General features: G+C 39.1%; 1 protein-coding gene across 9 annotated transcripts in view; it reads left to right on the forward strand.

Annotated features, from left to right (window-relative positions):
• Nucleotides 1-13,013, forward strand: part of RHOT1 (ras homolog family member T1) — a 90,977-nt gene that overhangs the window by 8,010 nt on the left and 69,954 nt on the right. For all 9 annotated transcript variants that reach the window (XR_006196358.1, XR_006196359.1, XM_042914883.1 and 6 more), the window contains exons 2-3: nucleotides 10,021-10,079; nucleotides 12,797-12,878. Coding sequence is in view for 7 of the 9 variants with exons in the window: in XM_042914883.1 (XP_042770817.1) it covers nucleotides 10,021-10,079; nucleotides 12,797-12,878 (141 nt within the window). In the remaining 2 variants the exon portion in view is untranslated. The remainder of the gene's footprint in view (nucleotides 1-10,020; nucleotides 10,080-12,796; nucleotides 12,879-13,013) is intronic.

Here is a 13,013-nt window from a genome sequence, read left to right on the forward strand (position 1 = left end):
ATCATCTTACTGCTCTTCCAAACGGAAACCCAAAATGATACTAATGAAAATGTGCTCATTTTCTCCTAAATTCACTATAATGTGTCTCGCTCTAATTTTAAACTTTTTTTTTTTTAAAAGAGGAAATCACTCTTGGATTTTTATGTGAAGGAAATTCGTGTTTGATTTTTAAAAGGCCTGTTATACAATTACTTCAGAAACTAGATTCAGTTGTTTTATTGTAGTGAGTACTAACCTGCATCAGATTCTTTAATGGGTGAGGCACAATACGAATGAATAAATAAATGAAAATGCCATACTCTAAATGATAGTACCCATATAAATAACTTAAATGGAATGCTTCTTACTTTTTGGTACCACTGTCTGTATCATCAAGCATCATAAAGCTCTTTAATTGTTGCAGTGTTTACAGTGCCCTTCTCCTGCTGGGGGTGGGGGTTCCTTTTCTGTCTCTGAGGCCTGCCATGTCGGAGTAGACCTGGTGGCAGGTTTGTGTTTTGGCAGGAGCCTGCTGCTGCACAGGCAGCCAGAACTGCCTTGTTGAGCTGAGCTGTGAAGAAATCTGAATTGCCTCAGAATGTTGGGCTTTCTTTTCTGGAAATATTGCTGGGAAAAGAAGAAAGGGACGATGGCTCGGAAAAGGGGTGTTCTCCTGAGTTTTAAGCAGAAAGATGAGGAAGAATGGATGACACGTAAGGGTCATGGTGAGGGAGGGGACTTCAAAAGTAACACGGAACACCTGTTGAAGGCCTGAACTTTGCTAAGAGAGCCTAAGTGGTTGTGATTAAGGAGCAATAGTCTTTAGCTTTCTTGGAAACTAATAAGTCACTTAATGTTGGTGTTTGACTTAATTTTGATCGTTTTTGTTTAACATTTTGATCTATGGATTAAAAGTTAGGTAGATTTCTTCTGAGACTTGTCAGGGCTTTGGAGTGGGGGGATACAAGCAGATTTTTAAAAAGGTAATTCTGAAAAGGGAATCTGAGGGGAATCAAGGTCTTAAGGGTATTAAGGCAGGCAAATTTCTCAAGGACCAAGCAGGAGGGAGACTTGTTTTTCTTTTGGGTAACAATGAGCATCTGAGTTATTGAACATCTGATTCATTTTTCCCATTCCTTTTTTTTTTTTTTTTTTTTTTTTTAGGTTTATTTCTTTTGGGGGTGGGGTGGTGGGGGAGAGAATTCCAAGCAGGCCCACCGATGTGGGGCTTGATCTCTTGAATTGTGAGATCATGACCTGAGCCGAGATCAAGAGTTGGACGCTTAACCAGCTGAGCCACCCAGGTGCCCCTCATTTTTCCCATTCTTAATAAATAGTTGATCATGGATAAGAATGTAGAGATACGTAAGATGTCCCGGAGAGCCCTGCAGAAATGGAACAGTTTCTGGGAACATCTGTGCTGGCAGTAGTTGTGGGATTTTGGAGACACTAGGGAAAAAGACCCAGAAGTTCAAAGGTCACAGGAATTGTACAAGCATTGGGTCTTCTAAAAGGTCTGTTGTTTTAAGTACCTGGGAGTTTTACCACTTACTAAAATAAATAACATACAGGGCCTGGTAGATGCAATTGGACTTCACAGCAGAGGCATTCTGCTATCAGGTGACAGAACTCTGCTGTATGTTGTCTTAGCTCAGACATCACCGCCCTTTGCAAGGAACTTGATTAGGGCTCTTTCCCAAATGCACTCTTGCTCTGCAGCCTCAGTTGCCAAGAGTAAAAAATAGGCAGGAGGGCCAAGTTCTAGGTTTTCTGATGCTGGAATAAAGGGCATTGGCGTGGTTCACGTTAAGCTATTTTGCCTCCATTGTGCATCGTCATGTGGAGTTAGAATGGACCACTGTGGATGTTGAGATGAATACTACCCTGAGCTAGCAAACGGTTTGGCGTTTCTGGGACCCTAAACAAGGCCATAACGGAAGCAGTTATTTAAGGAGAAAAGTTACAAAATGCTCATTATAAGTCAGCAAGTTCTACAGATTTCTGGACCCCATATTGGCTTGGTCCCACTTGAGTCCCACTTTGTTCTTACAGATACATGAATGTTCCTCACCCATCACTTTCCCATACACAACTAAAATAGATAACAGATACAACTTGGGGATCTGTCTGACATTACTAGGGTACTGTAAGGTACATGTCATATGCGCTTTTTCATCTGTTGCAGGCCAGTCTTCTAGGTGTGCTACACAATAGTTTAGATTACTCACAGAGTGTACACATTGATAGCATCTGGTCCTTTTTTCTTTCTTTCTGTTTTCTTTCTTTCTTTCGTTCTTTCTGTTGAGAAAATTGAGGCCCAGAGAGAGTCAGTGACAACACAAGGTTATACTGCTAATTAGCTGATTCCCAAATCCGAAATTTCTGGCCCACTCTCATACTCCCTTAACTCCTTTAATTTAAACTGTGTTCATCATCATCGCAACAACTATCATTTGTGTATTTTATGTTTGTCAGGTATCGTCCTAAGCGTTATATATCTGTCGTCTTAATTCTCTTACCAATTCTGCTGAAGCTGTTCAGCACTATATAGAGGGACAAACTGAGGCTTGATTACTTGCCTGAGGAAACACAGCTAGTCAGTACTGGAACTAAGGTTTCAGTCCAGTCTTGTCTGATTCTGAAGCCTGTATTGTTTTCCTTTTGTTTTGGTGAAAAATTTATATCAAAGGTATAAAGAATAATATAACAAATACCCATCACTTAGCTTAATAAATAAAACATTACCAATCAGTTGAAACCCCTTGCATTTCCTTCTCTTTCTCTCAAAAGTAACCAGCTACTCTTCCTAAATTGTAAATCTGTGCTCTTAACCGCTAAGCCATAAGCTCCATTTACTAAGAGCATTTGCTAGGAGCTAAGATTCAACAGTGAACAAGAAAGACACATTCTCTGCCCTTGTGGAATTTCCTGTGGGTGATAATGAAACATTTGTTCCTTAGTCTTTCTAGAGATACTCAGTAGCTGGTAGGAAAAGTAATGTTTTCCCCAAGGTCTAGGAAGTCCTTCAGGAGACCACTAGTGATGTGCTAGAAGGTTGCCTGTTACACAGGCACAACACTGTCTTAAGAAACATACATGTCTTAACTGATTATTCAATTTTTCCTCCTTGTGACCAAACTATAAGCTTCTTTTATGAGATTTTCAATTTTCTGCTATATTTAGAGACTTCTGAGAAAAGTAAGTATTCTCTTCTCATCCTTCCCTGCCCACCTTCCCGTTTTTCAAGAGTGATTGAACATAATACTTGATCCATACTTCTTTCATAGCAATTTTATCTTGTTTAATACATTTTCCATATTATCCCCATAGAGTATCTAAAATTAAGTTTTGTGCTTGGAAGGCAGTCAGGTGAATACTTCTCAAATGAATTAATAGAAGGAGTCTGCACAAGTAAGATGGGTCATGGAGAAGCATAAGTTAATACTCTCTACATGATCTTTCAGGGTTTTGTTTTGTTTTCTTTTTTTGTTTATTTTCTTTTTAAAAAAATTTTTTTTTAACGTTTATTTATTTTTGAGACAGAGAGAGACAGAGCATGAACAGGGGAGGGGCAGAGAGAGAGGGAGACACAGAATCCGAAACAGGCTCCAGGCTCCGAGCTGTCATCACAGAGCTCGACGCGGGGCTCGAACTCACGGACCGTGAGATCATGACCTGAGCCGAAGTCGGGTGTTCAACCGACTGAGCCACCCAGGCGCCCCTGTTTGTTTATTTTCTAGTTTGGTCCAGGCCCGGGAAAATATGCCAGAGTGGAACTTGTACTCTTGGATAGTTCTGTTACAGTGTTTCTCAGTTTTTTGAGCCATCCCTACTTTTTATAAATACAAAACTGTCATGCCCTCTTCTTTCTGATGATTGTCTGACACTGGGCGTTCTACAATTCATTTCAGTTTTGACATTAACCACCTGGGTTAGCATCAGATCCTACAAGTTAAAGGGCAAGGTCCCCAACAAGATTACCCTTACTTTAGACACCAGCTACAAGTGTGGTCCCCAGACTATCCACTCTTCTTCCTGGCTGACTACAAATTTGGGGCTTTCTACAATGCCCTTAGACTTGATAATTCACTAGAACAACTCACAGAACTTGGGAAAGTGCTATCCTCAGGGTTATACAAATGAACAGCCAGATTAAGAGGTACATAGGGCAAGGTGTTGAAGGATCCTGAGCCAAGACCATTTGTCCCTGTGGAGTCAGAGTGCACCACCTTCCTGGTTCACCAATCTGTTCACCAACTAGGAAGCTCCCCTGAGCTTTGATGTCCAGGGTTTTTACATGGGGCTTCATTATGTAGGCACAATTGATTATATCCTTGACTGTGTGATTGAACTCCATCTGTGGGCTCCCTCTACCCACCGCCCTCCACCACACTGATAGGTTTTGGGGTGGAGCTGGAAGTTCCAACCCGCTAATCACATGGGTAGTTTGTGTGGCAACCAATCCCCATCCTCCTATCTAGGGCCTATCTAGGCCCTCCCTTCTCCCTAATGAGTCACCTCATTAGGATAACTCAAGTATGGTTGAAAGAGACTATAACAAAACACACTCCTATCACATGGGAACTTCCAAGGCGTTTTGAAGCTTTCTGCCAGGAACTGTGTGGGGATGAAGACCAGATGGATTCTTTGTTATATCACACCCTCCTTTGATATTATTTGAAATTTCAACATTAATTATTTTCTATTAAAGACAAATCGAAAAAAGTAATTTTAGAATTTTTTTTCCCCCTAGCATTCACAGCTTTGCAGTTGTTGTTGAGCTTTGAATGGGATAGATGCTCCACGAGGTGGAACTTAATTTCCTAAATGGCAGTGCTGAAGCAGTAGCAATGCTGTTGTGCTTGGGCGAGGTGAAAGCAAGTCAAATGAAGTCAGTCTGGGGGCGTCTGGGTGGCTTGGTCGGTTAAGCGTCCGACTTCGGCTCAGGTCATGATCTCACAGTCCGTGAGTTCAAGCCCCGCGTCGGGCTCTGTGCTGACAGCTCAGAGCCTGGAGCCTGTTTCAGATTCTGTGTCTCCCTCTCTCTCTGCCCCTCCCCTGTTCATGCTCTGTCTCTCTCTGTCTCAAAAATAAATAAATGTTAAAAAAAATTAAAAAAAAAAAAAAAGAAAAAAAAAAGAAGTCAGTCTGGTCGATGTGCTAGAAGTCTTTCTCCCATTCATATAAAATTAGAAAATTCAGTTCATTATCCAAGGGTTTTCAAATATTAGATTATTGTGTTAATGTAGACACATACATGTGAAGTATGCACCTTCCATTCATAACTGTTTGATGTAGGTTAGGTGGCACGGAAGTAGTTCAGAGGGGGAAAGGAGGTCTACAGTAGTCCTGGGATGTCTTTAAGGATGAGGCAGAATTTGAGCTGTCCTCCAGAGTTGGTTAACATTTGGAAAAGTCGAGGGGAGAGAGGGACTGATGTTTTAGATGAAGAAAACCTTGTGAGGAGGCAAGATTCATCATAGCTTGTTTGTGCTTGCACAGAGCAGAATGGCCTTATGTGAGCAAATTGTGTGTATGGGAATAGTGAGCAATGAGGTTGGGTAGATGAAGTGAGGTTAAATTATGAATTGCATGATTTTCAAAGGCCAGCAGAGGAGTTTCGCCTCGATGTGGTAGGTAATTGAGAGTCAAGGCTTTTGATGAGCTGAGAAAATGAAAAGATGGAGTGGCATTTGTATTGTTGATAGATTTTAGTAAGAGGAGAGATTGGAGGAGGCGGGGAGAAAGTTGGGAATAGAGAGGTGTTTCAGTAAGAGTCCCATAATTAGGGAAAAGTGGGAACAGAGAGGAAGGAGTGAATATTTAAAATTTCAAAGGAGGGGCGCTTGGATGGCTCAGTTGGTTAAGCTTCCAACTTCGGCTCAGGTCATGATCTCGCGGTTTGTGGGTTTGAGCCCCATGTGGGGCTCTGTGCTGACAGCTCAGAGCCTGGAGCTTGCTTTCGATTCTGTGTCTCCCTCTCTCTGCCCCTCCTCCGCTTGTACTCTGTCTCTCTCACTCTCTCAAAAATTGAATAAACATCAACAAATTTTTTGATAAAAAAATTTTCAAAGGAAGTTTTGACAGAGTTTAAGTGTTCAGTATAGAGGAAGGGTGAATCAAGGATGGCTAGTTTTTAAATTTTTGCTTTTTATCCTGATGTGAAAATCTCTTATTGGTGAAAATCTCTTAAATCTGTTGAAATATAATCTCCGTGAGGGGGTGCCTGTGTGGCTCAGTCGGTGGAGTGTCAAACTGTTAATTTCGGCTCAGGTCATGATCCCAGGGTTGTGGGATTGAGCCCTGTGTCGGGCTCTGTGCTGAGCATGGAGCCTGCTTAAGATAGATTCATTCATTCATTCATTCATTCTCTCTCTCTCTCTCTCTCTCTCTTTCTCTTCCTCTGCCCCTCTCCTTCTGCCCCTCTTCCCCGCTTGTGTTCTTTCTCTAAAAATAATAATAAATAATAAAAATTTAAAAATATATATAAAAAATAGGGATACCTAGTGCTATGATCAGTGGTATCCGTGGCACCCTGGGATAGTACCTGGTATATAGAAGTGCTCAAGAAATATTTGTTGAAGGGATGAAAGAATGCATTTTACATGTCAGTAGGTAAATTTCAGTGGCCATCTATAAATTTAGAACATGCCAATTTTTACTGCTAAAAATTATGACTGTAAAATAGTACTTGTTAACATTTTCTAGTAGCAAAAATTGTATATTTTTGTTGTAGAAAATTGGGAAAATATGTGAAAGCACAAAACACAAAAAAAGTTACATTTACTTCAGAGATAACTGCTGTTGGTGTATATATCCTTTCTGGGTTTTTTTGTTTGTTTGTTTTTGTTTTTTTTGGTGTGAGTACATATTCATTTATAAAATGGATCATATAGTAATGCTGATTTATACCTGCATAAATGCCCTTTTTGAAAGTAAAATGGAACAATTTGAGCCTCCAGATAATGACAGTAGTGGATTATAACACGTGGAATAATGTAGGAGTCCACAAGACCGTGCTGTTACAAATCAGATGGGAGTGTTTCCTTAAAGTAGAATGCAAAGTAATGTAGAAGGGTTGGTAGAAATAGAAATATCACCATCCAGCAACCCCTGTAGCAACACAAGACTAGAATCATGAATGGCTGCTAAAACTAGGAGGCAAAAGTTTGATGAGAAACAATATTTTCGTGGTCTCAATGTATCTTCTCACGGGTTACTTTTTAATTACAAAGAGAAAAATAATAACCTGGCAGACACCACCTCCTCCAAGGGACGATAGTTAACATCACCAGTAATGGGACAAATTGACATCATCTCCCTTCTGCTGTGATGCACTGTGAAGGATACAGTATCATTTCTGGGGCAGTCCTGCCCAAAATGCAAAATCTGAAATTAATCATGAGATAACATTATAGAAACCCAATTGAGAGCTATTCTACAAATTAAATGGTCTGGGTTTTTCAAAAATGTCTAGATCATGAAAGATACTCTTCCAAGCTAGAGACTAAAGACACATGACAACCAAATGTTGCATTTGATCCTGGGGGTAGAAAAAGATTTTTCTTTTTTGTAAAAGATGGTAATGGAACAAATGGTGAGATGTGAATGAGGTCAACAGGCTAGACAACAGCATTGTATTAGTATTAAATTAATTTCCTGATCTTGACAGTACACTGTGGTTATGATGAATAAGACAATGCACTTGTATTTAGGAAATACATCCTAAGGTGCTTACGGGTAAAGAGACATCATCACAACCTACTCTTAAATGGTTTAAAAAATACAGAGAGTTGGGGGTGGGAGAGGGAGGAAACGATAATGCAAATGTGGTAAAATGTTAACATTTGGGGATTTGGGTTACAGAATAGACGTGACTCCTTTGTGCTATTTTTGCAATTTTTCTGTAAGTGATACTTTCTCAAAATAAATTACAAAAAAAAAAAAAAAAAAAAAGGAACCAGAGCTGTTGGATTAGTCACCAGTGAATCAGTGGATATTTTAATTAATTTACATAGTATTTGTATATGTAGTGCTTGCTGACTTTAGAGGCCATTATTCCTTTTCTGTATTGTGTGTTAACAATATTTTTTAAAACTATGTCATAATAAAGAGAAAGAACACTGGCTTAGTCATCAGAGGATGGGCTATTCTCTTAAGTCTGCAACTCATTGTTTAGTGAGACCTTGAGAAAATCACTGTTTCTGGGTCCCGGGTTCTGCACCTGCAAATGTTTGCAGGGAGCTGGATGAACTCACATGGATAACTGGATTCTAGCCGTTGTGTGATGATGGGTTCTGGACTCACTACCATGGTCGGAACTCAGGGAAATGTTATCTCACGGTTAGCTACTTGAAAAAGGCCCAAGCCTTCTCACACAAGTAAACTGAAAAGATCCTCGAACCCTCCACTCTGGCCCTCCACTAGCGCACGCAACTTGTTAGTGGCACATCCTCTGAGTTGTAGGACCAGTACTCTTCTTTCCAGCCGTTCATCATTTTCCAGAGACTTGACTTGTGTTGTTAGTCACCCTTTCTTTTAGTCATTTAAAAAAGGAATGTGACTTTTCTTCGCTTTAAAATTTTCCAGTTCTTTCATATCTAGACTTTACCTTTGGAAAGTAATTTGCCATTATGGCAGAGATGAATAGGTAGGTGGACTGTTTTCCTCTAGGATCACGAAAGAGTTCAGTTGATAAGCAGTTGAATGTAGATGACCAGAAAGTGATGGGAATGGAAGTAAAATTTCAGAATGAAAATTAAGATTTTTAAGTTTGTGCATTGAAAATCTTGTGAGGTTAGTAATGTAACCAGGAAGTTACTCTTGCTCTTCTAAGCCTTTCAATATGATTCCCCATGAAAGACAAAAACTAAGGATACCCAAAGCAGACACTCTGGTCTTCTACTGGTGAGGATGTAAATTAGTTTTGGGGTTTTTTTAGAGGTAATTTAACAATATTTATTAAAAATAAAAGAGATTATGCATGCTAACTTGAGTTCCACTTCTAGGAATTTATCCTGTAGAAATGTTCATTGCAGCATTGTTTATAAAGGTGAAAACTTGAGCAGTGTTCATTGTTAGGACACTGCATTAATAAATTATGACATATCTTACAATAGATTCTTATACAGCTGTCAAGAAATAATATAAGATTTTTAATGTTAATATAAAATGGATTTCCTGTTGCTGTTTTTAAAAATTGTGACAAAATATATAAGACGTATTATTTGACATTTTAACCATTTTTGAGAGTACACTTAAGGGGCATTAAATACATTCAGTGTTGTATAACCATCAGCACTTTCTACATCGAAAATTTTTTCATCATCCCCAGCAAAACCTCTGTATCCATTAAATAACTTTACCTTGGGGCACCTGGGTGGCTTGGTCGGTTGAGCGTCCGACTTCGGCTCAGGTCATGATCTCACGGTCCGTGAGTTTGAGCCCCGCGTCGGGCTCTGTGCTGACAGCTCAGAGCCTGGAGCCTGTTTCAGATTCTGTGTCTCCCTCTCTCTCTGACCCTCCCCTGTTCATGCTCTGTCTCTCTCTGTCTCAAAAATAAATAAACGTTAAAAAAAAAAAAATTAAAAAAAAAATAACTTTACCTTCACCTTTCCCCCCACCCCCAGGAGATTTTACATATTGACATGGAATATGGCCCAAGTGCATAATTAAATGATAAGGGAAGACTGTAAAATAGTATAAATACTATGATTCTACTAGTAAGTTGTATGGGGAATTATAGTATGTTACTGTAAGTGTGGAAAAAATCTGGGAGTCTACATGTATTAAACTGGTAAAGGGGGATATTTGGGGAGATTTTAACTTTTCCGTTGTATTTTGGTAATTTTTTTTGTTTTAAAGGGATGTGTAACTTTTCTAAGCAAAAAACAAGAGCTGTGCTTTAAGTATTGTAAAACTTGGTGATTTGGATAACTCTGATTTTGTCTAATGAATAACAGACTTTGCTGTGTGGTTGCTGAATTTGAGTTTATATAGAACCTAAACACTTTATTAAAATAATGATGTTTGTTTTCACAGCTAGAGTTGGGAAGACATCACTGATTATGTCCCTGGTCAGTGAAGAATTCCCAGAAGAGGTAAACATTTTTATCTTTTCTATATTTAAAATCTTTTAAATTTATCAAAATTGAGTTAAAATGAAATAAATTCTGCTCTTTTTTTGGATGTGTTTCCTTCCTGACAGTTATGACTTTAAAAAGGCTCATATTAGTTATACAAGACATCCCTGAAATATAGTGCAGGAGAAAGAATCAAACTAGATCTGAGCCCACCTAAGTCCTTTGTTCTTCCTACGTTTTCTATTTCTTTTTTTTTTTATTTTTATTTTTGAAGTTTATTCATTTTTGAGACAGAGTGCGAGCAGGGGAGGGGCAGAGAGAGAGGGAGACACAGACTCTGAAGCAGGCTCCAGGCTCTGAGCTGTCAGCACAGAGCCTGACACGAGGCTCAAACTCACAAACTGTGAGATAAAGACCTGAGCCCGAGTCGGATGCTTAATTGACTGAGCCACCCATGCGCCCCATTGCTTTTTCTCTTTCTTTCTTTTTCTTTCTTTCTTTCTTTCTTTCTTTCTTTCTTTCTTTCTTTCTTCTTTCTTTCTTTCTTTCTTTCTTTCTTTCTTTCTTTCTTTCTTTTTCTTCCTTCCTTGCTTCCTTCCTTTTTTTAGTTTATTTTGAGAGAGAGAGGGACAGAGAGAGAGTAAGCATGTTCGTGCACACACAAACAGGGGAGGGGCAGAAAGAGAGGGAGAGAGAATCCCAAGCAGGCTTCGTACCATCAGCACAGAGCCCAGCATGGGGCTTGAACTCACGAACCGTGAGATCATGACCTGAGCCAAAAATCAAGAGTTGGATGCTTAACTGACTGAGCCATCAGGTGCTCCTGCTTTTCCTACTCTGATCTTGGCTAGGACGTTTCTCATCTCTGTGCCTTAGTTGTCTCATCTGTAAAATGGGAGCTGGAAGGGATTATTAGAGATCATCTAAGCTGTTAATCCTTTCTTAAATATAAAACAGGTGAGTATTCCTTTAGTTTGAAGTAAGGGTAAAAGGTCTGCTGGTTTCCTGCCTGCCTTCCATCTGCCACTCTCCAGTCTTTGAGGCATTAGAACCACTAGGATTCTGACACATGTATTTGAGAATCTTTAATACTATCCATTGCATCATTTTACAGGTGAAGAAACTAATTCATTCCACCTTTACCTAAACTCAAAGGATTGTTGTGTCTCAAATGAGAATTGCTTAATAATAGTAGAGTGCCACCAAAAGTAAGGTGGTTTTATTATTACTTGCAATATATTTATTTATATTCTGGACGTTCCAGGATGAGGGACTGCTGGCTAAGGCCTTACATAAAGTTAGAATTTTGTTTTGGGAAATGCTATTGATGCAAATGGGGTGAACGTTATTTCTCCTTTATTCTGTGTCTTCACATAGTTGGTACTATTAGCTCCACAATTTGCATTTTTCCCTTTTTTTTCTACTCTTGTTTAGTTAGAAATGCATAAATTCACTGTTCAGACAGGAGTTTGATACATTATGTGGTAGTGTTCTCAGCAGCTACAAATACCACATGACCATTCATTGTTTCTTTTGCTTTTTTCCGTTCTTAAGTAAGATAGCTAAATAAGTAAGTACTTAATTTGTGAAATGAAACATATTGTCATCTGATTACTCAGAGTATAATACCTAAATGTTTTCTCTGATTGTTTAACTTAGTTTAGACTTGTCATTTTAGCACTGTCCTCTTGGGTGTGGATAAAGCATTTTTAATGTATTAAAAAAATCATAGTCTTTCTAAAAAATGGATTCATTAAGCAAGGCCTATGTAGCCAGTTATCTTCTAGAAGAAATGAATTTTGATCATTTATTATTTTATTTGAGAATTGCTTTGGATTAACATAGTTCCTCATTTGTATAGCATCTTAAACTTTCAACAAAATAGAATGAAAACAGCATTTTAAAAATCAAATGTTTGAAACACCAAATTAAGTATTGTTTTAGGCTGCATCAGATCTGAAGTATCCTTAATATGCATTATGCCCACACAGGTAGCAATGTACATGCTTTTTTATTTTTTTAATTTTTTTAATTTTTTTTAACGTTTATTTATTTTTGAGACAGAGAGAGACAGAGCATGAACGGGGGAGGGTCAGAGAGAGAGGGAGACACAGAATCTGAAACAGGCTCCAGGCTCTGAGCTGTCAGCACAGAGCCTGACGCGGGGCTCGAACTCACGGACTGCGAGATCATGACCTGAGTCGAAGTCGGACGCTGAACCGACTGAGCCACCCAGGCACCCCTGTACATGCTTTTTTAAAAGAAATATTTTATCACGTAGCTTTTAATATATACTTGAATCCCGGGGCATATGGGTGGCTCAGTTGGTTAAGCATCCAACTTCTGCTCAGGTCATAATCTCATGGCTCGTAAGTTCAAGTCCCGCATTGGGTTTGTGCTGATAGCTTGGAGCCTGGAGCCTACAGCCTACTTCTGATTCTGTGTCTCCACTCTTTCTCTCTGCCCCTCCCCTACTCGAACTCTGTGTGTGTGTGTGTGTGTGTGTGTGTGTGTGTGTGTGTGTGTCTGTCTCTCAAAAGAATTTAAAAAAAAACAAAAACGTGTATATACTTGACTCTGGTAAAGCACAAAAAATAAGCATTTAAAAGTGTAATAAATCTTGAAAGGGCAGGTATGGGTGAAAGGGGCTAATACAGATGAATTTACATGCTCTGTTAACAAGTTTGGTTGATAATATCCAAAGGGTTTTTTCCTTTATTTGTTTGCTAATGAAGGTTCCTCCACGGGCAGAAGAAATTACCATTCCAGCTGATGTTACCCCTGAGAGAGTTCCAACACACATCGTAGATTACTCAGGTAATGAATATCCTCTTGTGGGTGGCGCTGTAGGGTTAATTTAATAGTCCTCCAAAAAAGTGTTCAAAGATAGGTGTTCCTTTTTCTCTAGCAGCAAATAATCATTTATGACTCTTGTCTCATTTGTATCTGCCC

This window comes from Panthera leo, chromosome E1 (assembly GCF_018350215.1).
Source record: "Panthera leo isolate Ple1 chromosome E1, P.leo_Ple1_pat1.1, whole genome shotgun sequence".
Taxonomy (NCBI): domain Eukaryota; kingdom Metazoa; phylum Chordata; class Mammalia; order Carnivora; family Felidae; genus Panthera; species Panthera leo.